The sequence below is a fragment of the Grus americana genome, chromosome 29 (genome assembly GCF_028858705.1).
Source record: "Grus americana isolate bGruAme1 chromosome 29, bGruAme1.mat, whole genome shotgun sequence".
Taxonomy (NCBI): domain Eukaryota; kingdom Metazoa; phylum Chordata; class Aves; order Gruiformes; family Gruidae; genus Grus; species Grus americana.
Window position 1 is genome coordinate 1,337,524 of NC_072880.1, and position 25,625 is coordinate 1,363,148.

Consider the following 25,625-nt stretch of genomic DNA (forward strand, 5'->3'; position numbering starts at 1 on the left):
TTTTAACATTTATATTTATATATATATATAAAAAAATTAAATATATATAATATATCGTGTTTAAGACTAAAAATATAGTACATAATATTTAAAAAAAAAAAAAGGAAAATGAAAAATAAAAAATGGGAGGTTGGGGTAGGGTGGGGGGGGTCACAGATACGTGTCTCTAGGGGTCTAAAACAGCCTGTGCTGGGGAAGGGACCCGCTCGCCCGGTGCCGGGGGGCTCGGCCGTGGCTTTGGGGGGGGCCCCGTTCCCACCCCGGGCGTGGGGGGGTTTAATTTAAAGCTTCGGCTTCGATTCCCGGCACCCGGGGGTGGCTGGGGTGGCTGCCACCGTGGCTATTGCTATCGATGTGGGGGTGCAGCACCTGGGGCGGGACCCCCCCCCTCCCCGAGATGGGGCTGTCCCCAAAAGGGGGGGCACAGGGCGAGGAGGAGGGTGTCGGGGGGGGGGTTAAATCAGGCACCATTGCAAATGGCACGCAGTCCTGCAGTCGGAGGCTCAGGCTGGGCGCGGGCTCAGCACCTTCCAGGGTTTGGCCCGTCCTGACAGTACCTTTTTAGGGGGGTCGGGGGGGGAAAGGAGAGGGGGGCAGAGGATCCCCCCAGGCCGTGCCGCTGGGGCTGCGTTGGCAGCACGGTTCTGCTGGCCCCTTCCCCAACCCGGCAGCCCTCCGCAATCGTACCCGCTCGCCGCGGGGCCGGATCCAGCCCGTCGGGGTGGGTGCGCGTGGGGTGGCGTTTCGTACCAAACCCCCAGGGTGACCGGGAGGGGTTCCCCACCCCCGTGCTGCTGCCCTCCTTCCAACACCCGTCACCACCCGCCGGTGAAATTGGGGTCCCCGTTGCCCTGGCTGCCCAGTACCTCCCAGTCCCCGGAGCTGGGGAACCGGCCGTGCTCCCGCTCCCGGCTGGTTTGGTTTGGTTTGGTTTGGTTTGCCGCGGCTCAAAACATTCGCCAAACCCTTGGGGCCGGAACGGGAGCGTGCCGGGAACGGGGCTGCGGAGCGGGAACGCTTGCTGGTGACTGGGAGGGTGCTGACACCCCTTCTATACGTCTTTCTATACATTCATAAGAGGGACCACCCCACATCCCCGCACCGGCGGCGGTGCCGGGATGGTGCCGGCTGGTCCAACAGGGCGTTGCTCGGGGTCAGGCTGATGGCAGCGGGATGGAAACCCGCCGCTGCCTGTCCCACGGGTACGGGTGTGCGTATGGTGTGGGGGGGGACATGCCGGGGGTCTGCTGGTCTGAGCTCACCGGTCCCGATCCCCCGGGACCCCTGGGGCACCCCCTGCTCGCGGCTCCGAGGGTGGGTGCGGGGGCTGTGGGCAGGTGGGACGGAAGTCAAGGCACAGGGAATGGGAACGGGCTGGGACGGGGATTTTTTGGGCAAAGCCAGAAACCAGGCATTGCTTTTATGTACGTACATACAGACACGTATATACGCACATATAGCACCGCCCTGCTCCCTCGCACGGGGGTCTGGACGGGAATGGGGGGGGTTCTGAGGACACCTCGTGTGCAGCCCCTCGCTCTGGCAGAGGAGGGAGAGGCGGGTGCTGGTTTGGGGGCGCTGGGGACCCGTCGGGGAAGGATCCGGCCCCGTGGATCTCAGGGAAGGGGGGAGCCGGAGCGGCGGGAGAGCGGAGGCTGCAGAGCCGGCCCCGACAGCCGCGCGGACCCGCACGCACCCGCTGAGGCTGGGTGGGACTGGGCGGGGGGGACGGGGTGGGCACAGGGGGGCAGGATGCCCCCCAACCCTCTCCTTCCTCCGGGAAGGTACCGAAAAGAAAGAACTGAATGAGTGGAAGCTCGAAGAGATTCGGGGCGCGTCCCCGCTGCCAGCAAACCCCGTCGGGGGGGGGTGGCACGGCACGTGGAGTCCAGCCGCCGGAGGAGAAGCGGGGCAGGAGGGTCAGGATGAGCCCCTGAATATCAGGGGACAGTCGTGAGGTACCTGGGGACCCCCGCTGCCTGCACCCCCCTCCTTCGGCGCTGCCTGCCAGCCCCTGCCCGCCCTAGACGTGCGTCTGCATCCGCTGCTGGAAGCGCTGCCCGTAGTCCGAGTGCTGGGAGGTGTAGGAGAAGCGGGTGGCGCTGGCGTACTTGCCCATGGGGTCGTAGGCATCGTAGGGTGCCCGGTCCAGGCTGGGGGGCTGACCGTACCCCAGGCGGTAGGTGGCATAACCGGCGCCGGCCGGGAAAGCGGCGTGACTCCCATAGTTCTCGTAGGAGAGCTGGCTTGCCGTCTCACCGCCCGCCGTACCGGGAGGGGGGCCGGGACCCGGCGCCGCCTCGGCGTTGTAGTCGGACGCGGGGCCGCGGCTGTAGGTGTTGAGCTGAGCGTAGCCGCTGGAGTGCGAGAGGCGGGAGGGCGGGCGGGTGTCGTAGCGCGCCGGGCCGGGGTTGCGGTAGTCGGCGTAGAGGACGGTGCGGGAGGACGGGCGGTCCTCGTGGGCGCGGACGTTGTAGTAGCCATTGGTGGGGTCCTGCGAGGAGAAGGGGGTGTGGGGGGGGGGATGCGCTGAGCCTGGGGGGGCTCTGCCGGGAGAGGACCCACGAGTCCTGGCCCTTCCCCCTCCACCGAGCGTCCCGCAGCCACCCGACTCGGGACAAAACCAGGACCTGCCCCTCTTTTACACCCCATCGCCAGACCTTGAGCTCGTACTCCTCACGGGTGTCAGTGTCACAGCGAAGGTCCTGCTTCAAGTCCACGTCGTCCTTGAACGACTGCAGGAGAAAAGGGAGGAGAGATGCGCTCGTTCCTCCACGGTCCCATCCGTCCCGGCGTGGGGTGGGGAAGGATGCTGTGGGGTGACCCCCCCCGGTGTGGGGTGTCCCTTACCGAGTAGATGGCCTTCATGACGCGGGTGGCCGTGGAGACGCTGGCCGTGTCCTCCTCACGGTCCGCGTGCAATGTCAGCGGCTCCCTGTTCACCGTCTCCACCTTGATGTCCAGCTTGCGCAGGGTGACGTCCTTGCGGCCTGGGGACACGTGGGACCAGGGATGGAGGCGGCCACCAGCAGCATCCCCCCGCTCCCGCCCCATGGATGGCGTCCCCGCCGTGGGTAGCACCCGTGGTCCCCTCTGTCGTGGCCGCAGACCCCCTTTGCCCCCCACTCACTTCCTTTCCGGCGCCGGTAGAGGAAGCAGGCGAGCGCGACGAGGAAGCTGATGACGAGGATGCTGGCCCCGATGGTGGCACCGGCGATGATGCCCACGGGCAAGACCTCTACAGGAGACGGGGAGACGTTAGCTGGGGACAGGGGACAGGGGCACTGCCAGGAGGTGGCCGTGGCAGGAGGGTGCCTGCCCTCGTCGAAGCCCCGTTGCCTGCAACGCCCGAGACCTAGCCGGGCTCCCCGGCGTGCCAGGCGGCCGCGGTGCCGTGCCGGCGTTACCTTTCTCCTCCAGCTGGATGATGGCGGTCCCCGGCCCGAAGCTGTTCCAGGCCGTGCAGTTGTAGCGCGTCTGGAAGTCGGCGTCCATGACGTTGTTGATGGTGAGGGTGGAGAGGACCCCGCTGCCCGTGTTAGTTCGTTCCACCGTGTACCGCTCCAGCGTCCCTGCCTCCAAAATGTTCTCCTTCCAGGCCCACGCCTGGCCCCGCCGGGGTGGGGGAGAGGGGGCTGCGTCAGCACCCGCAGTTCAGCATCGTCCCCGGCACCCCCCCCCCCGGCACCCCCAGCCACGGCACTCACGATGCGGTCCGGGGGTGGCGTGCTGCCGATGAAACACTCCACCTTGCCGCGGTCCCCGCGCACCGCGTACTGCACGGCTTCGCTCGAGATGATGGGGGGTCCTGCGGGATGCAAGGGGGGCTTGACCAAAACCCCAGGGAGGGGGATACGCCACGCCGCAGGCACCGCTCGTCACGGGCGTCGCAACCGCATCAGCCCATTCGTGGCTTGGATCAGGGTCTGGCATGGGGAGGGGGGCTGGTGCCCGCTCCCGGGGGGGGACACTCACCGTTGACGAAGAGGGTGACCTCACGCTCGCCCACGCCGATGCGGGGGACGATGGCTTTGCAGACGTACTGCCCCGCGTCGGCTTGCGTGACGGATTTCAGGTACAGCTGGTTGCTGTTGCTCAGAACCTGGGTGCAAACACCGTGGGGGCATCAGGGAGGGGGCACGGGGCCCCCCCCCCGGACCCCCCCTCCCCAATTTGGCCACCGGACCCTACCATGTTGGACTCCTTTTTGGTCCAGGTGAGGGTCAGCGGCGGGTTGCCGGACCACACGCATGTCAGCGTCACGTCGGAGCCGATGTCTGTGACGGTGGGTTTGGGGTCCACCACGATCCGAGGGGCGACTGGGGATGGGGGGGAGAGGGTGAGGGGCAGAGCCGGGGAGGGGCTGGCAGCAGCCTGGGGGTGCCGGGGGGGGGACACACGTCGGCCCACTCACAGTGCACGTCCACCAGCGTGCTGACGTTGGTGCTGCCGATGTCGTTATGCACTTCGCAGGAGACGGGCTCCGTGAAGAAGGTGTAATCCACCTGCGTGTCGTACTTGTTCTCCTTGGCATCCTCGATGATCACCCCCCCCTTGGCCCACCTGGGGGGGGGGGGGCAGAGACCCGAGGTGGGTTCAGGGGGGGGTGCGCAGGACCCCCACGGCCCCGTTTGGCCCCCGTCCCCATACGGTGCTGAAGCCAAGCCAGGAGGGACCCTCACCTGTAGCCTTTGATCTCGGGGTTGGCGGTCGCCATGCAGGTGAACACGACCCTCTCGCCCTCCTGCACCGTCTGGGGCTGGATGGACAGGGTGACAGTCGGGGGATCTGCGGGAGGGCGGACGGAGCCGTCACGGGCGCTGGCACGGGGGCAGCGTGGCAGAGGGGACAAAGGGAGAATCCCCATGCCCAGCGCTGCCCGGGCTGCCGGCATCGCCCCTCCCCACGCTGCCACCCAGGGCATGGCCCGGCGGTGTGGGAGATCCCAAAAGCTCTGATGGTCGCTGTGGGCACCCAGCATCCCTGCCTGGCGTGGTTGCTCAGCATCCCTGGCTGGTCTGGGTGCTCGCTGTGGGTGCCCTGCGTCCCTTCCCAGTGTGGGCACCCAGTATCCCTGCCCATCATGGGTGCTGGCGGTGGGTGCTGGCCCCGGCAGGACAGAGCCTTCCCGCAGCAGCCACTGGAGGTCGGTGTTCACCACCAAGTCCCAGCCCGACCTCCCGCCTGGAACCGGCTGGTGGCACTGGGAGAATCCCCCCGTGGGTGGGGACCCGGCTCCAACCACAAGCCGAGGGTCACCCGGGCACCCCATGGCACCCAGGTACCCCAAGAACTCATCTCTGGCTCCCTGCCCCTGTCACCGACATGCAGGGATTGTCCCCTCCGCCCCCGGCACCGACTCACGGTGAACGTTGAGCTTGATGAAGGTCTCCTTGCCCGCCGGGATGGCATCGTTGGTGCTGCGGCAGGAGAACACCCGCCCGATGTCGAGGTCGGTCGGGTTGATGGCGAGCTGGCTGGTGGTCGTCTCCCGCTTGCCGTCGGCCAACACCTCCTGCCAGGAAGAGGGGACGGTCCCCGTTGGCTCCCAGCATCGTGCTGGGGATGCCGAGGCACAGCACGGGGTGGAAGGGATGGACGCGGGGTCCCGGCGTGTCCCCGTACCGTGCTGGTGACAGCTCCGTCCTGCTGGAGCCCATCCCGGTACCAGACGATGGTGGCCGCCGGCTTGGCGCTGCGTGCCCGGCAGGTCAGGTTGTACGGTGTCCCCGCGCGCAGCAGGATCTCGGGGGCTCCATCGATGGTGGGGTCCTCGGGGGGGACTGCAGAGGGGAGAGGGGACACCAGGTGGGTGCCGGCTGCCTGGAGCCAGGGCAGAGGAAAACCCCATTCCACGCCACGTGATGCTGAAAAATTGATGCTGCTCTGATAAAGGGAGAGTGATTAAGGGCAGCGGAGGCAGACCTCCTCCCCGCTGCCTGCGAACCGCAGGCAGCATTTGACAGCGCAGCGTCAACCGGGCTGGTGCCGCCTGGGTATTAATCCCCTTTTTGATCAGGAGCTAAAGCCCCGTTACCGATTTATTAGGGCTCGGCTCTCAGGGAGAGGCTGGGGTAGGAGGCATGAGCCGGGCATGGTGGCCTGGCCTGGGGTGTCCCTGAAATGGGGGCTTGGAGAGGGGGGCTTGGGACAGGGGGGGTTCATGCGACGCATGCGGAGGTGGATGCGCTGGAACGGCCTCGGCTGTTTGGGAACGGCCCCGGGGAGGTGGCGGTAATGATGGAAATGGGGACCGGGTGACTGGCGGAGGAGTGCGGTAGTAGGACGGGCAGAGAGGGAGGGTCCCCAAAACCCCAGGAGCCTCCTCTGCCCAGGGTCCCCCCTGCCTGGGGACCTCTCTGTCAGGGGACCCCCCTGCCCAAAGAACCCCCTGCCTGGGGAACCCTGTGCCATGAGACCCCTCTGTTTGGGGCCCCCCCTGTCTGGGTACCCCCCTGCCCTGCCCCAGCTGAGCCCCACACTGGGCAGGGGATTCAGGGGGACCCCACTGAGCTTGGCAGGGAATGGAGGAAACCCCGGGTACCCCCAACCTTGGCAGTGTCACCCCAAAGACCCTGGGGCAGGGCTGTCCCCACCCAGGCCAAGGGTGGCCCCTTTGGGCTGGGAGTCCCCGGGGATCCGTCCCTGCCCGGGGGTGCCGGGAGATGCTCCAGCGGCTGCGGCACGGGGAGAACCACGCTGCTCAGTACCCCAGCCACATCTCCCGCTCGTGTGCCTTTTATCTCCTGTCTTTCTAATGGGAATTTCAATGCCAGGGGAAGAAGGAGAAAGAGGGAAAAGAAAAAAAAAAATTAAGAAAAGCAAGAAATCCGCCCCAAAACCCCATTCATGCAACATTTCCGCTGCGGCTCCGGCATCTTCTTTCCTTTTTTTTTTTTTTTTTACAAGACACAAAAGTCAGGGAAATCAAAGTTACTGCACTCGTAGGTCCCGTAACTCAGCCACGGCGTGAATATAGATTAAGGCATTAAAGATAATGGCACATCCAGGCTGCCGGAGGGAAGGGGGAGGGCAGCAGCGCAGGCAGCGACAGCCTTTCCCGCGTCTCCGAGCAGCCGCACTGCCTGCGATGGCTCGGGGGGCGCGGTGGAGGACACGGGGTACGGTGGGAGAAACGGGGTACGGTGGGAGAAATGGGGTACGGTGGGAGAAACGGGGTATGGTGGGAGAAACGGGGTACGGTGCAGGGCTGGCTCCTTACTCAGCACGGTGAGCTTGGCCCGGCGGGACCGCAGCGCGGCCTCGGTGGCCTGGCACTCGTACACGGCGTCATCGGAGAGCTCGGCGTCAGTGATCTCCAGGTTGTACTGGCCCGAGTCGGCCGTGCCCACGATGCGGTAACGCGGCCAGGCTGCAGGGACAGCACGAGGTGGGGTCAGCACGGAGGGGTTGGGGTTCACCCAAATTTGTCAGGGCTGGGGGGATGCTCCAGGGCCCCTTTATTAGGGAGGAGAGGCTGGTGCGGAAGGGAACCCCCTGGTCGTGGAGAAGCAGCTCCTGCCCGTTTGGGTCCAGCCTGGGCAGACCTGAGGGGCTGCCAGCTTGCAGGCAGGTCTCTGCCTGCGTCTGGATCCCTGGCACATCTGGGATGCTCAGTGCACGCAGGGACCCCAGAGCACGCAGGGACCGCGGGGGCGCGTGCGGGAAGGAGCAGAGTGTGGGCACGCGGCCCCAGCCGGTGCTTCGCTGCTGGGGCACGTGGCACTGGCCCCGCAGCAGCCGGGGATGCTGCACGGAGAGCTGGGAAACAGGTCATGTGGAAGCGGCACAGCAGCAGACGTAAGACCCCAGAACCTGCTGTGCGGTGACAGCCCCTACCCCGCACGGTGACGTCCCCAGAGCCGCCCCGCGGGTACCTTTGAGCCCCTGCCCCATCCCCAGGGCGAGGCCGTCTTTGGTCCATTGCACGATCCCGGAGTAATTGAGCACCACGCAGGAGAGGACGATCCTCTGGCCGGCCACCACCGTCTGGTCCTCTGGCTCCTCCACGAACCGGGTCTGCGCAACTGGGGACAGAGGAGGGGGATCGGCCAGGGCTCGGGGTGCCCCGCACGCCGGCGGCTGTGTCACCAGCACCCGGTGCTCCGTCATGCCGGCGGCTCCGGCGCCGTGGAGCTGCCTCCAGCACAGCTGCCTCCAGCACAGCCCTGCTGGGGCCCCCCAGAGCCGCCCGCGGTCCCCGGAGGTTTCGGAGGGGCTGCTTGGGGGTGTGGGACCCCCCAAGCCAGGCTCCGTCGTGCCCCGGAGCCCCCGCCCTGTGCAGCAGCCGGGATTGATCTCAGTGCCCCGGCAAGGCGCCCGTCACGCGGCCAGCGCGAATCGAACGGGACGCGGTGGGGGGGGGGGACGTGTGGGGTGTGCCAGCGTGGGTGTGACACACACATGTGTGTGCTGCCGGGGCAGGGGCAGGGGATGGGGACCAGGACCCCGGAAGGGCAGCAGGGAGGGGGGCATTGCAGCAGAGGAGCTGCCTCTCCCTGGCAGTTCCCCCCTTAAAAGTCTTTTTTCTAAAATATTCAAATTATTTCCGCCACGGCGCAGGAGAGGGGGAGGCAGAAATCCCTTCTGGGGATGAGCGAGCTGCGGATAACGAAGCCGTTAAGTCCCCAGCACGGCCTCCGCCTGCGTGGCCCGGCTGGGCCTGGCACGGCACGGCACGGCGCGACTGTGCCGCTCACGGCGTGCCCCATGCCCTTGCCACGGCCGTGCTGGGCACCGCCACAGCTCGGGCACCCCAACCCGCTCGGGTTTGTCCCCAGCTTGTGCTGCGTCCCCGCAGAGCCGGGGGCCCTGGGCTCCCTCCTGCCTTTGATCCTGCAAACAAAGCCCCCGACAGCTCCCGAAATCCCCGCGCTGCGGCCCCGGCTGCCGCCTCCCTTCCCGGCAGCCCCCGCTCTCATGTTGGCCCGGAGGACGCCGCGGTGCCGAGGCGCAGCCACGCTGCTCTTCCCCGCCAAGGGGGACGGGACGAGCCGGCGCTTGGCACCCTCCTCGCCATGTCCGGCGTGGGGGACAGATCCGCCACCGTCGCCCCGGCGCCTGGCACGGGGTGGGGTCCTGCAGGGTCTCGAGCTGGAGAGACCCCAGGGCCCAGGCGTGGCATCCCCAGGCGCCAGGCTGTGCCGATGGGTACGCCGAGAGAGTCGGCGTCAGGCATCCCCAAAAGCCCGGGATGGGGCACCCTGGGATCCCTGGGATGAGGTACCCCAGGATCTCCAGAATGGGGTACCCAAGTGTCCTTGGCATGGGGTACCCCCAGATCAGACACCCCAGGATGAGGCAGTCCAGGATCCCTGGAACAGGGCACCCCAGCATCCCCAGGATGGGGGCATCCCTGGGATCCCTGGGACATGGTAGCCCAGGATCGCTGGGACGTGACACCCCAGGATCGGTGGGATGGGGTACCCTGGGATTGCTGGGACATGGCACCCCAGGATCCTCGGGATGAGGTACCCCAGGATCCCCGGGACTTGGCACCCCAGGATCCCCAGAATGGGGTACCCAGGTATCCCTGGGGCAGGGCATCCCCGGACCAGGCACCCCAGGATCCCCACACCAGGGCACCCCAGCACAAGGGGGTGCAGCGAACGGGCCTCGCAGCGCCGCTGGCCGCGCACCGGGGACCTGCAGCCCGCAGCGGTGAATCGGGGATGGTCTCTGCTCCTGGCCACCCTGGGGTGCCCCCAGTCCCCCCCCCCCAGCCCCAGCCCACGTGTGCCGGGCCCGTGGCCCCCCCGTGGGAGGGGAGACAGAGCTGGGATGCAGGGAGGGAGGGAGATAAAGGGAAGGAGAGAGTGGGAGAGGCGGGGGAAAGGAGGGGAGGGATGGAGCAGGAATGGGGGGGCCGAGGGGAGGGGGAAATAAAAAGCAGAGCGGAGATCAAAGAGGAAGGTGCCTGGAGAGAGGTGGGCGTGAGGGAAGATCAGAGCCGGGGAAAGGGGAGCGAGACAGGTGGGAGGAGGCGCAGGCAGCGGCGGCCGCCTGCCAGACAGCACGGGGGGACCCGCAGCCCTCTGCCTGCCCGACGGGCAGCGCTGGCCTGGCCCCGGCTGGCACCGGGCTGGCACGGCACCGGGCTGGCACGGCGCAGCGCGGGTGATGTTTCCGTCTTTTCGGCAGATGAAGGGGACAACGGCAGGCAGGGACGAGCTGCCCGCTCTGGATGCTCTGCCCTGCTCCAGCCGTGCCAGCGTCCCCGGTGCTGCCCCTGCCCAGCCCTGGCTCCGGCAAACTCCCAACTCGGCTGCTAATCCCGGCCGTGGATAATCGGCTGCCGCGGGTATTTCGGCTGCGAGCTCCCCAGGCAGCAGCTCCCTCCGCCCTGGCAGCGGGGACACCCCGCGGTACCTACCCGGTGTGGATGGGATGCGACCGCCACCGGCCCCCCGTGTCCATCACCACCCGGTTGTCCCCAAGCACCGAAACACCCATCGATGGGACCCTCCCGTGCCCCAGCGCCCGACACAGCGGTTCCCCAGGGCAGGGAACGGTGGGTGCCGGTGTCACCCCCTCCCATGCCAGCCGAGGTGGCGGGTCACCGGCGGCTGCTGGCGGCGGTTGTCAGAGCGCGGGAGCCGTCAGCGTGCGATGCACGCCGGCTGGCAGCGGGCTTCTGCCTCCTTCCCTTTCCCTTCCCGCCGTGAAGGGGCTTTGCTGGGTGCCCCAAGGGACCAGGGTGGGGGGGGTTCAATGTCTCCCCCCATCAAGCCACCCCCCCTGCGCTGCCCGTCCTGCCGGGCAAAGGGCTGTTTAGTCTGGAGGAGGACGATACGGGGCCGGCGGGCGCGGGGGAGGCCGCGCGCCCAGCGATTGCCACGGCACAGCGAGCGCTGAAAGTCTTTCCGTGTCACGGGGCCTTGACGTTATGCCGAGGAGACGGGCGGCTTCCCAAAGGCTGGAGGTTTAAAAGGCACGGGGTGCCCCCCTCGTCACCGTGCCCCCCTCGTCACCGTGCCCCCCTCGTCACCGTGTGCCCCCCTCGCCTCGCCACGCCGTCTCCCCCGTGAAGCGTTGGCGCCTCGGCACGGCCGATCCCACCCGCTCCTCACCCTGCGGCAGGCGTGCGGGGGGGGGTGTGTGTTTCGTGGCACGGTGGCCCTGGGCTCTGAGCGTGCATGCACACGTGTGTGCATGGCTATTCATGCTTGCGTGCACGACAACACGCTTGTATGCACGGCAACACGTGCGTGTGTGCGTGGATTGTGCATGTGTGCATGGGAATACACATGTGTGCGTGGAAACACGTGTATGTGTGCATGGATTGTGCATGTGTGCGTGGGAATACACGTGTGCGTGGAAACACGTGTATGTGTGCATGTGTGCGTGGCAATACACATGTGTGCGTGGCAATACATGTGTGTGCGTGGGAATACGCATGTGTGCGTGGGAATACATGTGTGCGTGGGAATACACGTGTGTGTGTGGGAATACATGTGTGTGTGTGGGAATATGCATGTGTGCGTGGGAATACATGTGTGCGTGGGAATACATGTGTGTGTGTGGGAATACATGTGTGTGTGTGGGAATACATGTGTGTGTGGGAATACACGTGTGCGTGGGAATACATGTGTGTGTGGGAATACATGTGTGTGTGGGAATACACGTGTGTGTGTGGCAATACACGTGTGCATGGGAATACGCATGTGTGCGTGGGAATACACATGTGTGCGGGGAGCATGTGCCCATGTGCATGGGAAGACACGCACGTACGCTGGGAACGTGCACGTGTGCACGGGAATGTGCGTGCACGGGAACACACACGCGCGCGCAGGCAGAGGCGGGCGCGCGGGGTCCCTGCAGGGCTCTCCCGTGCCCACGGCAGCCCCACGCGTGGCTCCCGCTGCCCCCCCACCCCACCCCCCCGGCGTGGGGCAGGCCGGCGAGGCGCAGGGACCCGGCGGGGGCCGGGGAGCCCCACTCCCGGCCCTGTCTCCCTCTATTTATCAAATGAAGGGCTGATTAAGCCCTGGGGCTGGTGCTCCAATCTCCCTCTCTCTCCTCTCGCTATTAAACTCAGGGTTCAAAGAAAAGCTTTTTATTCGCGCTGACAGCTTTCAGATGGAGCTAAATCTCTCCGCGCTAGAGGTTGTTTTTTTTTTTTTTATTATTTTATCTCTCTCCCTCCTCCCCTTCCTCTTCTCGCTGCTTTTAAATTTAAGCTTTTCCCCCTTCCTCTTCCCAAGTTGTTCGCTTCTATTTATATTGAAAAAAAAATTAGACAGGGAGGGGAAAAAAAAAAAAAACCCAACCACCCTCCACTGGTTTTATTCTGTGGGAGAGAAAAGAGGATTTGGTTTCCTTGTGGCCCTGCCCGGCAGAGCGGAAAGGGAGAGATGGGAGAGGAGGGCAGGATGAGACCGTGCCTGGATGCTGCGGACGGGGCATCGCTCCTGTCCCCGTCCCCCCTCTGCTGTCACCGTGTTGTCACGGCCCCGGCGCCAGCGCCCCGAGCCACTCGTCACCCGGCGCAGGCAATGGTACGGAAAGAAAAAAAACAAAAACCAAAAAAGCGCAAGAGCTGGAGCCGGTCCTGAAATAACCCAACGGGAGCTGGCGATGGGGAAACTGGGCCGTGTGGGGAAACTGAGGCACGAAGGGGGCTGAGCTCAGTCCCAGCCGGCAGCGCCGTGGCCCGCTGACGGGTCCCACCGGCGACAGGGACGCAGGGGTCCCATCCTGCCGGGTGCTGGCAGAGCGGTGCCGTGCCTCGCCGGGGGGATGTGCCGGTGCCGAGACGTGATCGGTCCTGGCACATCCCCGCGCCCCCCCTCCCGCTCCGCCCGGCGTCAGGGGCTATTTTAGGCTCCGGCAATTTGGGTCTTTCAGCTAAACCCGGCCACATCTCGGGGCACGGACATGGGGGGCTTGCGGGGGCGGCTGCGAGGCCGGTGACCCCCCCACCCTGCGCGTCCCCAGGGGTCCTGGGGCAGCAGCAGGGCCCCATCCTGACCCCAGGCACGGGGAGCAGGGCTGGGACAAGGCTCTGGTGAGGTTTCCCGGAGAGGATTGGGGGGGGGGGTGATCCTCGCTTCGAGGTTGCCCCCCACCATCTCCCCCAGCATCCCCCGGTCACCACGGACCCCGGCAGAACCGGTACCCAACCGGCGGCCGCCCGACCCGGCAGCGCGCAGCAGCCAGTAAATTGATATTTGCTAGAGAGGGTCCCTGGTGCCATCACGAATTTATGAGCCTCCTTTGCCGCGATTACCCCGGCACGACAGCGCTGGCCGGGAACAGGCTGAGCCGCGCGCTCTGAAAGCAGCTTGGCAGGAGAAGCCGCTTCCGCTCCTTGTTCGAAGTCACTCAATGCCCTCTTCTATTTTCTTCTCTTTCCTCTCGGCTTTTTAACGCTAACGGGGCTGGACGGTGGGTGGCAAAACCGGAGCAGCTCTTGGGGCGGCGGAGGGAGGAACCCTGGGGTGGTGATGCCGGGGGGGTACCGGCAGCCAGGGAGCCGTCCCCGTGCCGGCCGCAGCATTTTGGGGGGGGGGGGGGGGGTCGAAGCTTTGTCGTTCCCCCCACCTCTCCCCGGCTTCGTTATCAGCCCCCGGCGCATCCTCGTCAAAAAGGCGTCGACCCCGTTTGACCAAAATCTCTCTCCTATAATCCCGCTCTGATTGACATTAATTGAATATTACTATCCTTTAATTCCTCATTAATTGAATCCCGCAGCCGCTACTCCGGGATGTGCGGGGAGCTGGCAGTGTCCCCGGCGTGCCAGCATCTTCGGCGGCCGGTTGTCCCCATCCCCGTCCCCGCTGCCTCCGGACCCTGCGCCCTGGCTCAGCTCCCGGCACTGGCGGGTCCTCCCCGTCCCGGCAGGAACGGAAAATATTTCAACACCATCATATGACGCCAGCGCATCGTTGGCGAGAGCCCAGCGCCCGGGCTTGGGAGGCACCGGGACGGGGCCGCATCCAGCCCGGCCCCCTCACCGCCATCTCAGGGGCGGGGGGGGCATCGCTTTTCCCGGCTGAGCGTCCCCGGCTGCCGCTGCGTTTGACCCTGGTACTTCTGCGGTGGCAGAACCGGGGCTGTTTTAACCCAAACGCCACCCCGAGGGGGGAAACCAGGCGTGGGGGGGCACGGGAGCCCCCGCAAACCAACCGCGGACCCCCTCAAGGCTGCGCTGTGCCTCAGTTTCCCCCAGGGCTGTGCGTCCCTCCCCGCGGCTGGGGACACTCGGGCGTCCCCAGCGTCCCCGGCAGGCTGGCAGGGTGCTGGTGGGGGCTGCTCCATGCCTCCCCCCCTCCGCTTCCCGAGCCGGTGGTAGTGAAGCTCTCCGGGGAAAGGATGCTCCAGTTATTTTCATTTTTTAAAAGGCAAAATTATAAAAACAAATGAGGAAGAGATTGGTTCCCCTCCCCCGGCCCCGCCGCCTCTCCTCCCCACCCGCTTTTGGCAGCGCCGGGTCCCCACCACCTCCCCGCGCCCCGGCCGGGGTCACCTTGGCCGTGCCACCCCGGCACAACATCCCCCGGGGCACCGGGATGCGGGACGGACGATGGCCCAGCGGGACCGGGGCTCCCCATCCCCTCCGTGCCGCCGAAGCGCCTGCGCTGACCCCGGCTCTGCCGTCCCTCCACGTCCCCAGCAAACCGAGGTGCCACATCCCCCCGCCACGTCCCCGGCTTCTCCCGTAACCTCCCGATTTCTCATTTCCCAGCCCGGTTGCCATCGCTGGTGACACCAATCTCACAACAAATTTAGCAGCTCATTTCCTGACCGATCAAATATTCCACCTCGATTATTCCCTGGGCAGGGAGACAGGCGCTGCCGTGCCACGCCGGCACCTCCGTGTCGGACCCCATCAAGCTCAGCCCGGCGGCAGGATGCCCGCGACGGTGGGGACAATCCCTGGTACCCCGGGTACCGCTCCCCGCGCAGCATCCTCAGGTTGCCATGGTCCCCAGGAGATGCCGGCCGTCCTCACGGGGAAACTGAGGCACGGGGAAGGAAGAAAGCAAAGGGAGACGGGGGTCCGTCAGCCCAAGGATAACCCCGTCCCCTCCGCCGCCGGCGTGACCCCGCGCTCCTCTTCCCAACCCATCCCCAAATTTTCCACCCGAATCTCCTGCCTTTTACAACCGGCACACGGCGAGGGAAGACGGGCCGAGGCCCCAGGTCGTCGTTAGAGGCAGGGTAAAAATACGCAACGCGGGGACCATGCAAAACAATTTTCAATTAAAATCTCGTTGGGAAGAGGCATAAATACCGGGGGAGATGACGTGGTGGAATTGGGTTCTATTTTTCCTTCCCGAGGAGCCTTAAATATTCCCCACCTAATAATAATAATATAAAAAAAAATGAACTCCCGACTTACGAAACAACATATAAATTCCCCTCGTAATTACATTACTTTCAGCACTGCAAAGATGCCAATAAAATATAAACCAGCGCCGGGCAGAGAGAGAAAATAGAGATGAAAATAAATGAATTGCTTTAGCGCGGTACGGCAAACGAGCCAGGCTGGGGGGGGGGGACACGACGACGACACGCACACCGGGGGGATGGTTGGGGCCGGACCCCCCCATTGCTGCCCCATGGGAACCCCACGGGGACACCAGTGCTGCCCCACGGGGCTCGGTGGACAAGGCCACCCATGGGGGTCCAGGGTAGGGTACAGCCCCAGGGGAGCCCGGTTTGGGGGGTCCCGGCAGGAATCCCTGCACCCCCACATCCAGGCAGAAGCTGGGGGGGGGCCCGGGGTGGGTGGGGGGGTCTTTGTCTCCCTCCCACCTGCCCCACGCTGGGGTAGGACCCCTCGGGCGCCCAAAGTTGGTGGAAAAAAAAAAAATCTCGTCCCCTTTCTCCCGCCGTTAATCCTGGTGAAAGGGGGCAGCCAGGCAGAAAGACAAAGGGCTTGGCCGGCCCCGAGCGGGGCGATGCGGGGGGCACGGGGGGCACAGGGGGCTGGGGGGGCACAGGGGGCTGCGGGGGCATGGGGGGGCACAGGGGGCTGGGGGGGCACAGGGGGCTGCGGGGGGGACATGGGGCTGTGGGGGCACAGGGGGCTGGGGGGGGGCATGGGGGGGCAAAGGGGGGGGGGGGCACAGGGGGCTGCGGGGGGGGACATGGGGCTGTGGGGGCACAGGGGGCTGGGGGGGGCATGGGGGGGCACGGGGGGCTGCGGGGGCATGGGGGGGCATGGGGGCTGGGTGGGGCACAGGGGGCTGGGGGGGACATGGGGGGGCACAGGGGGCTGCGGGGGGGGACATGGGGCTGTGGGGGACATGGGGAGGCACGGGGGGCTGCGGGGGCATGGAGGTCATGGGGGCTGGGGGGGCACAGGGGGCTGGGGGGGGGCAAAGGGGGCTGGGGGGGCACAGGGGGCTGCGGGGGGGACATGGGGCTGTGGGGGACATGGGGGGCACGGGGGGCTGGGGGGGACATGGGGGGGCACAGGGGGCTGCGGGGGCATGGGGGGGCACGGGGGCTGAGGGGGGCATGAGGGGGCTGTGGGGGCATGGTGGGGGGCATGGTGGGGGGCACAGGGGTCTGGGGGGGCACAGGAGGGGGACACAGGGGTCTGGGGGGGGGGGTCTAGGGGGGCACGGGGGGCCAGGCGGGCAAGGGTTGCAAGGGGCGAGAGCAGGGCGACGCGGGGGGCGCACACCGGTTGTGTGCTTGCACGGGAGTGTGTGTGTGCGCGCGCGTGCACGTGCGTGAATGCACCCCTGGTGTGCTTGCACAGGCGCGTGTGTGTGTGTTTGCACACCAGCTGTGTGCTTGCACTGGAGTAGGTGTGCACGCACCAGCTGTGTGCTTGCACGGGAGCATGAGTGTGCACGTGCACACCAGCTGTGTGCTTGCAATGGAGTGCACGTGCATGAGGGTGTGCGTGCACCAGCTCCGTGCCTGCGCAGGCGTGTGCGCGTGCACACCAGCTGTGTCACTGCAACGGAATAGGTGCGCGTGCACCAGCTGTGCGCTTGCACGAGGGTGGGTAAGTGTGCGCACACCAGCTGTGCGCTTGCACGACAGTGTGTGCACACCAGCTGTGTGCTTGCACGGGAATATCTGTGTCTGTAAGAGCTGGGAGCGTGAGCGCAGGCCATGCGCGTGCACACACGCGTGTGCCTGCGTGTGCAGCCGCGTGCACGCCCCGGGCGCGGATCGCCACCCCCGCAGCACCCCCAGACGAGCCCCTTCGGCCCCGCAGCACCCCTGGGTGGGGGGGTCCCTGCCGGTCCTGGGGGCCTTTGCACGTTTTGATGCTCAGAGGGTCCGCAGTGGGGGGGGGACGGGACACACACGAGGGTGCCGAGCGGAGCTGCCTTCGCACCCCAGCCATCTTCCTCCTCCTCCTCCTCCTCCTCCCGGCACTGCCCTTTGCACCGCTGCCAAACAAAGGCCTGGGCTGCAGATGTGCGGGATGCTGCAGATGTTGCTCCCGCCCGGGTTTCCCGGGGTCAGCCCAGCACCCCCCCACCCCCGGCAGCCCCCCCCACCCCAGGCAGCCCCCCCCACCCCCACCCCGGACATCCCACCCTGCCCAAGGGTCCCGCACCCCAAACATCCCGCCCCATGCGACGTCCCCAGGGACACCCAGTGTCTCCCAGTAGGGACCAGAGCCGGCGGGTCCCCGGGTGGTGGTGGTGGGGGGGCAGACCCTGACCCGAGCCCCCCCAAGCCCTGGGGGGGGTCCTTACCCCCCCGCCGCCCCCAGCAGACAGAAGGAGCTGGCGGAGCCTCTCCCCTTGTTATTTCCTCTTCATTTCTGGGGCTGTCAGAATTATGGAGCAGCGCTGTTTATTGGCTTGAGTTTAATTAATTTGTGTAATATCCCTGTTAGGAACAATGTCTAATTAAGACTTTTGTTTGTGTGTGCGTGCGGAGGGGGGGGAGGGAATGGAAGGGGAGCTCTTCTTTGGGAAAAAAGGGGGAAATAAAAATCCCTAATCATTAATGAAGGGGAAAAAAAAAAAATATTTAACCAGCGCTGGCATCCTTCCACCAAGCTGCTGGTAAGCGCTCTCGTTACAGATGTCTTAATGAGACATCTCTTAATAATGGGATTATCATTCACATTGAATCGGGACAAGCAGCTGTGAGAGTGCGACGCTCCGATACGGGCCTCCGCGTCCCAACGTACGGAAAAGGATGAGTCAGAGGACGAGCCCCGGCCTCGTTAGCCGGCCGACGAGCTCTCGTTAGGGACAGGGACCGCGCGTGCGATGGGACGTGCGTGCTCCGCGCCGTGCCTCAGTTTCCCCACGGGCGGCTCGAGTCCCGAGCGGTAAAGGCGGCGGCGTGAGCGTCGGTAACGCGATGAGGTTAAATTCGACGTCGCTGCCGGAGTTGGCAGCAGCTCGATTCGATCCCTGGCAAAAGGGGGTTTAATAAAAAAAAACCAAAACCAACCCAAAAACCCCCTAATCTGGGAGGAAATGGGGGGGGGGGGGGAAAACTGATGGGGATGGGGCGTGGGTTGGCACCCCCTTCGTCTGGACCCCGAGTGCGGTTGGGGTCCCCAGGTCACCCCCCTGGCCTGGCTGCTCCCACCCCGCTCCCGAAGGAACGAGAGGGGCAGGAATTTCGGCTCCTTCCTCCCCAACCCTGCCTGGCTGCGGCGTCATCGCCCCGGCAAACTGGGGGAGGGGGGGACGGGGGACAAGACCTGGGGGGGGTGGGAGCCCCCCGAGAGCTGCCCACCCAACCCACCGGGCTCCCCACGCCTCCTCGTGCTGGGAACCCCCCGCTGCCACGTCGCACCCCAAACCTGCCATGTGTCCCCATCCCCCCCCCCGCCCCGTGAGGATTTGGGGCTCTCGGGTTCCCCAAGGACCCAGCACCCCGCTTGGGATATTTGGGGGGGGGGGGGGCCCAGAATTCCCCACACCAGCATGGTCACCCCAAACTGGCTGCCGGGATCCCCGCAGCTCAGGGTGGGGAGTGGGTGGGGGGGTTACGAGCATCGTGTCACTGACCACGGGGGGGGACGACTGGGGGGGTGACCGTGGATTTTGGGGGGGACTCAGCCCTCCCTCCCCTCCGGGGCTCTGTGAATCCTGCGGCAGGAGAAGCTGGAGCTGGAGGGAGCAGCCCTGGCTCCCGCTCCCCGCTCCTGCGGTCAGAGCCCAGCAATGATCCCACAAGCCTGGAATTTGAGGAATTTCCTGCCAAGGCTCTCTGGAAGACGAGGGAGAGAAAGAAAAAAAAAAAAAAAAAAAAAAAGAAAAAACCAAAACCCCAGAACTTAACCCTCAGCTCCCCGCGCCCGTCCCGCAGCGGGCAGGGGGCTGAGGCTGCAGGCAAGGGGCTGACGGGGCCGGGGGGGGCATTTTGGGGCCGAGCGTTTAGTTTTTTTGGGGGGAGGGGGTTTGCTTCTCGCCGCTCCCCAGTTTTTTGAGCCGACGTCGCTGCGCGCAGAGCCGGCCGGAGAGCCGGGGCCCTGCATTGGGGTCACCCGCGTTGATGGGGAAAAACGAAGAGCTTCGTGCCTCAGTTTCCCCACTTGCTGCTCTTCTGCTTCCTCGCTGACCCTGAGGCCGGACACAACCCCAAACCCACCCCCCCCCCACCCAACCCCAGCACCCAACCCATCGCCCTGTGCACCCCCCAGCCCATCGCGGAGCCCCAAGACCCCCTCCAGCAGCCCAGCGGCCCCGCCACGGCGTTGGGGGGGGCTCAGCACCCCCCCGCCCGTCCCCGAGGACACACGACGGAGCTCTGCACGCCCCGAACGGAGGCTGGCAGCGGCGCGGGATAGGAAATCCCCTCTCCAACGTTTAAAGCTCTTATTTTAAATCAAATCCACTTGAAAGGTCGGGGCCGGGGCGGGGGGGTTCGAATAAAAACCAAAAAGGGAAGGGAGGAAGCTTTGTCCCCGGCAGCCGCACCGGGATATTCCCATCTCCAGCATCGCGGTGCTCCGGTGCCCAGCGGGGACTCAGTCCCGTCCCCCCCCCCAATAGCTCCTACGGGACGGGACGGGGGGGGCTCACTGGGTGTCCCCGGTGTCAGAGGCCAAGGGTGACGTGTTCGCCCGGGGAGACCCCAGCGATGGGGCCGCAGCCTTCGTCCCGCTCCTCTGCGTCACCCCGGGGCGACGATGCTCCCGCGGGCGCGGCGGGGTGCGTGCCCGCGCTCCTTTGCACGCCCACGTGCTCCCTCGCACGCCCGCACGCTCCCTCGCGCGCCCCCTGCGCGTGCGCGCTCCCTCGCACGCCCGCGCGCACGCTTTCCCTGGCTCCTTTTCTTTGCCGTTCCTATGGCAACCCCTCCAAGGCACACAACCGCTCTCCGATTGGAAATAAAAGTTGTTTTTCCTCCCCTCCTCCTTTACTCCACTCTTTCGCTCCCCCCCCCCCCTTATTTTGATTTCCATTTGGATCATAATCCGCCCGTTGCCATGGCAGCGCTGGCAGCCCTTTATGTCCCAGCCCTCGCAGAAAAGGCCTCTCTCCCCCTTTTTCCCTTCCCTGCGCCTTCCCCAAGTCCGTTTGCTCTTTAAATCCCTCCTTCCCGCCGTCCCCTTGCGGCGGCGACCCCGGCATCGCCGGATCCAACCCGGCACCCGGGGCCTGGCGTCAACCGGCTGCGCCACGTCTGATGCCACGCCAACGGGACTTTCGCGGCGGGTGGCTGGAAAGGAGCTCCTTTTCCACCTCCCGGCCCCGATAAATGCATCCCGGCGAAATCCAGGCTGGATCCTGGAGCAGAGCTCCATCCTTTTTCCAGCCACCCTTAACTCTGCCCCGTTGCCCGGCCGCGCTCCTCGCCGAGCATCCTCATCCTCGCCCTCGGGGTGGTACCCAGGGGTGGGTGGGGGGATGTGTGTGTGTGGGGGGGGGTGGGTTCCTCGCCCATCCGGAGGGTGACGCGGTGGCCGTGCCGTCACCGAGAGAGAAGCGACGTGGGTCCCGGTGCCAGAGCGGGATGGTCCCTCCGTCCCCTCCATCCCGTCTTCCCCGCCTCCCTCCCGCGCCGTGCCGTGCCGTGCCCGCTCCTGGCTGGGAGCAGGAGGTTATGAAAATGAGCTGTGTGCCCAGGAGACTGTAATTATCTGCTAAGTGTGAAAGCTAGAGTGATTAATTAAGAGATAATAAAAAGAAAAGGAGGCTAGAGAGGGAATAACGGATGCTTTGATGATAAAACCTGAGGTAAGGCAAGCAATTAGGGGAATCTTTATGGAGAGTTAGCTATAATCCCCCGCGTTGCCTGCGCGGCAGGGGGCTGCGTCTCAGACGGACAGACGGACCCACGGACGGTGGCAGAGGAGCCGTGAGGCCAGGCAGTCACCGTGTGCCACGGTCCCGTGACCGCAGCCCGGCTCCGGCATCCCCGGGGATGCGCTCACCGGGACGGGCGTCCATCCCGGCGAGCCGGGCGGTAGGATTCCAGGTAGGATCTAGGCCAGGAGGAAAGCTGGCTCGGGATTAAACCAATCCCGAATTAAAGGATGGGAATGTAATTAATGCCGCTCGGCTCCGGTCGGTGGGAGAGAGGTGCCCAACGACCCTGGTTTCACCTCCGGACGGTTGGGCTGCCGGAGGTCACTGCGGACGGACAGACCGACGGCTCCGCGTCCCGCAGAAAACAGGCAGGATTGCTGCCGGCGCAGGCAGCGCTCCGGGCCGGCGGGGGTGGCTGCCAGGGGGGGGGGGGGGGGGGGGGTGCTCAGCGGTTGGGCTGGCTGCCTCCCCGCTAGCGAACCGGGCCCCAGCGCGGCAACCGGTGATTCAGCCCTGGCACCGGCTGCCCAGGCAAGTCCCGGCACGGAGCGGTGGCTGCCGCGGCAGGGCCCGTCCCACCGGCCCCAAAAGCTCCCTTGGCCCCGCAGCGGGGCAGAGCCCAGGGCCGGATCCGGCCCCCTCCTGCGGGACTCGACGCATCGCTCTGCTCCCCTGTGGAAAGATGGAGGGAGGCAGCCCCAGGGTGGGGAAGGGGCTTCGTCCCCTTCCTGCGCCCGCCCCGCCGGAGGGAAAAGCATCGCCAAGACCCCACCAGCGCCCGCGAGCCCCGATCCCAGTTGCCAAAACGGTTTCCTGAAGGGCGGCTGCGGGGCTGGGGGGGGGGGGGGGCGCGTTGTCCTGCTGCGGGGAGCCTGCGGTGACCCACCGCGCCTCCGCCCCCTCCACCGAGAGGTTTTGGGGATGGGGGTGCAGAAGGGTGTTGGGTTCGATCGCGGTGACCCGGGCTCCTGCCTGGAGGGGACGCGGGGGGTCGACAGGGACGGGTCTGCATGGCATCGGGGGTCGGGGGGGGACGACACACTGCAAGGCAGAGCCCAGCCACCACCGCCGCGCTGCCGAACACAGCGAGGCCGTAACCGGAGCCAGAGACGCGTCTGCTCGTCCAGGAGAGCAGCTCTGGGCCGGGGGCACCGCGTGCCCACGGGGACGGCGGGGTCACTCCAGGCAAGCACCCAAGGGAAGCCCAGGGACCCCGTGGTGGGTCAAGCGTAGCCCAGGGGCCACCAGCACCGCCACCGGTCCCCGAATGCCCCCAACCTCCCGCTCTGCCCACGGCCGGGGCGCGATGCCAAACGCCACCGGCTCCGGCGCAGCCCCCAGTCCCGGGGAGGGGGGATGAAGGCCACCGTCCTCCCCCACCGCCACGTCTCAGCCCCGGAGCATCTCCCGGGGGCTTTTATTACCCTGCAGCAGACAACGGTCATCTTACAAACCGCATCACGCCACCGCGGCTCCGGCGGCGCGTGGGGAGCCAAGCCGCCGCCGCCGCTCTGCCGGAGGGAGGACGGGCAGGTGCCCGCCGCCATCCCCATCATCTTCTCGGCCGCGCTGGGATCACCGGGACCTTCCTCTGCCTCCTTCCCCCTTTGGGAGCCACCGAGGGCATTAACATCCCGGATCGGGGCTAGCCAGGGCGGCCCCGTGCCACCAGTCACCAGCGAAGGGACCGGCCTGACCTCAAAGCACCCGGTGCCACCCCTGCTCCTTCAGTGGTGACGTCTCCCAAGGGAGCAGGGCTCAGCCAGGGGCATGCGATGAGCGTGCCGGGTCTCAGAGCCACACGCTGGGGTGGCCCCCGAGCCGCGGGGGGGGGCTGGCACGAACCCCCCCCAGGATGAGCCCCCGCTGCCACCCCTCATCTCTCTGCTGTTTCAATTTTGCTGCTTTTGAGAGGGAAGAGGGGTGGGGGGAGGGAATCAAAAAATAAAAAAAACCAAACCAAAAAAAAAAAACCCCCACAGAGAGAAGGAGAAGAAGAATCACCCAGAAAATGAATAAATATTTCAATTTGAGGCGCAATCACGGCAAGTGATTGAAACGGGGGGAAGAATAATGGGTTTCATTTAGATAAGATACAGAAAATTATTTAGTGAGAAATGAAGAGTGATGAAACCCATTCAACATCTTTGTGTGCGACGACATGAATGGCACCGACACCCCCCCCCCCGCCATGTGTGCACACATCGGCCAGCACGGCCCGGGCTCCGTGGGGAGAGAACCCCAAATTTTGCCCCCCAACAGCAGTGGGGACACCCCCCCCCCCCAATACCCCGGGTTAGAGCAAGGTTCCTCTCCGAGGTGAGAGCAAAACTTAGATGGTGGGGACCGCGATGGGACAGGGCTGCTCGGGACGGAGCGGGGTGGGGGGGTCACCGGGTCCCTCACCCAGGAACGTGACCCCCCCCCCCCCCGCCCCGCCACATCCCCACCGGAGCCCCTGGCCCAGCCATCCGGCTCTTCCCTCCACCGAAGCGGCGATGCCGGAGCTGGGCCCCTCTCGCCGACAAGATCCACATGGCACCAGGCGGGAGAGCGGGCGCTTTTGTTCCTGGGAGGGCAGCGGAGCCCCACAGCGCTTCCCCCAGCCCTGTGCGGGGGAGCCTGGGATCTGACCCCCCCCGGCCCCCTAAGAAGCTTTGCACGTTCCTTTTAAACCCTGGGTCGACTCAATTTTTTTCCCCCTCCTCCCGGCATCTTAGCAACGCCGCCCCCTTAATTAAAAATTAGATTGGATTTTGCAGCAGGGGAAGGAGCCGGAGGCCGTGCAGGGGCTGCCCAGCTCCAGCCCTGCGGAGGGATGAGCCGGCTGAGACCTCGCGAGCTCGCTGCACGCACGGCACGCTTCCCCGCTCCCCTCGCACAGCGGGGCAGGGAGGCCGAGTTTTGGGGAGGCCCTGGATGGGGGGGGGGGGGGGTAGCGGGGCTGTCCCCCCCCACTCTGCTCCTCTTGCTCTGCGTGACCTTGGCTGAGCAACTCCCCGTGCCTCAGTTTCCCGGAGAGGGCACCGCGCAGTCCGGTGGGGGTCGGACAGGGACTTGGGAGGGGGGCTCGGGCTGCCCCCCCCCGGCTTGCAGCAAGCCCTGGAAAGCAGCGCGGGGGGGGGGGGGAGAGGGTGCCCCACGCTCCCCCCCGGCCCCTCTCCCAAGGGTGCCCAGGTCAGAAGGCGGGGGGGGTCCTGGCTGCCCCCCAGAAATACCCTCCCGCTCCCCACGGAGGGACGGACGGACGGCAGCCCCCGCTCAGCTCCCCACCACCATCGCCATGTCCGGGGCCGGGTCCCTCCCCGTGTCCCCCCCCCGCCCCCCGTCCCGGGTGCCCCCAGCACTGGGTGCCCAAGGCCGGGTCCCCACTGCTGGGGCACCCTACTGACCCCGGGGTCCCCTCGCCTGCCCCGGCTGCCCGACACCCACAACCTGCCGTGTCCAAACACCGCTGCCCACCCCGTACCCCGACTCCTCCAGCCTTGCCGCGATCTCCCCGGCCCCGGGAGCCCCCCAGGACCGGGATGGGGGGGAACCAGCACCCAGACGGGGGGGGACACACACAAGATCTTGACCCCAGACCGGGACATCCGCGACCAGACCCGGGATCAGACGAAGCCCCCGGGTGGGAAAAACCGGACCGGGCTCCATCAGGACCCCCCAATAATTAGGGGGGGGGGGGGATGTCCCACCGGACCGGACCCGGGGTACCAGCACCGGCGGGAGCTGCTCCGGGCTGGCAGCACCGAGCCGCAGCGGGGATGGGGGGGGGAGGAGGAGATGTCCCACCGACACCAGGACCCCCCCACTCCCTCCCGAGCCCGAACCGCCGGTTCCCGGAGGACGAAGCCACCGCGTTCCCCGGCCGGCCCCGTTCTCATCCCACCGGGAACGGGAGGCACCGGGTGGGACCGGAGCCGCTGCCGGAGCCGAGCCGGGGCTGGAGCGCTGCCCGCAGAGTTGGGACTCGCACTTCGGGCGGCCCCGCGCTGCCGCCGCCCGGGACCCGCTGCCCGGTACCCGGTGCCGGTACCCACCTTGCCCGTGGGTATCAGCGAGAGTCAGAAGGCAGAGGAAGAGGATCCGCATGCTCCCGTCCCGGCCGCGCTCCGGGCAGGGGGCGCGGGGGGTGGCCGCTGCCCCGCTCCGCCGCCGCCCCGCTCGGCCCCGCGCCCCGGTACCGGCACCGCTAGAGCATGGCCCGGCCGGGCAGGGGCCGGGAAGGGGCCGCTGGCTCCGCTCCGCGCCCGACCGCGCCGCTCCGCGCCGAGCCGAGCCGAGCCGAGCCGAGCCGAGCCGAGCCGAGCCCAGCCCCGGAGTGCGCTGCGGGCGGGGCGGGGCGGGGCGGGGGCGGCAACGGGGCCGAGTGGGGAGGGGGGAGCGGGGGGCGGGGGTGTGCACGGGGGGCGTGGGTGTGTACCGGGG

At 66.5% G+C, this 25,625-nt stretch overlaps 1 protein-coding gene across 2 annotated transcripts; it reads right to left on the minus strand.

Annotated features, from left to right (window-relative positions):
- Positions 1–59: 59 nt before the first annotated feature.
- Positions 60–25,507, minus strand: KIRREL1 (kirre like nephrin family adhesion molecule 1). 2 transcript variants are annotated; one of them, XM_054806603.1, is made up of 15 exons: positions 25,238–25,507; positions 7,878–8,027; positions 7,223–7,372; positions 5,626–5,783; positions 5,365–5,515; positions 4,683–4,788; positions 4,415–4,563; positions 4,192–4,319; positions 3,976–4,102; positions 3,708–3,808; positions 3,408–3,606; positions 3,131–3,238; positions 2,851–2,990; positions 2,661–2,735; positions 60–2,494 (listed from the first exon to the last, which is right to left on the minus strand). In XM_054806603.1, the coding sequence occupies exons 1-15, from the start codon at positions 25,287–25,289 to the stop codon at positions 2,024–2,026; spliced, it is 2,265 nt and encodes a 754-aa protein (XP_054662578.1). In that variant the 5' UTR covers positions 25,290–25,507; the 3' UTR covers positions 60–2,023. The 2 variants fall into 2 exon arrangements, with proteins under 2 accessions (XP_054662578.1, XP_054662577.1); XM_054806602.1 differs by lacking the exon at positions 25,238–25,507 and having other exon boundaries at positions 7,878–8,127.
- Between the last annotated feature and the right edge of the window lie 118 nt (positions 25,508–25,625).

What these genes read in the sequence shown, in the direction of transcription:
- KIRREL1 (XM_054806602.1), bottom strand. Translation starts at nt 8,112, where the DNA reads ATGACGGAGCACCGGGTGCTGGTGACACAGCCGCCGGCGTGCGGGGCA. An exon ending in GATGGGGCAGGGGCTCAAAG is followed by an intron (nt 7,373 to 7,877) that starts GTACCCGCGGGG and finishes CTGTCCCTGCAG; the next exon opens with CCTGGCCGCGTTACCGCATC. An exon ending in GGCCAAGCTCACCGTGCTGA is followed by an intron (nt 5,784 to 7,222) that starts GTAAGGAGCCAG and finishes TCCCCTCTGCAG; the next exon opens with TCCCCCCCGAGGACCCCACC.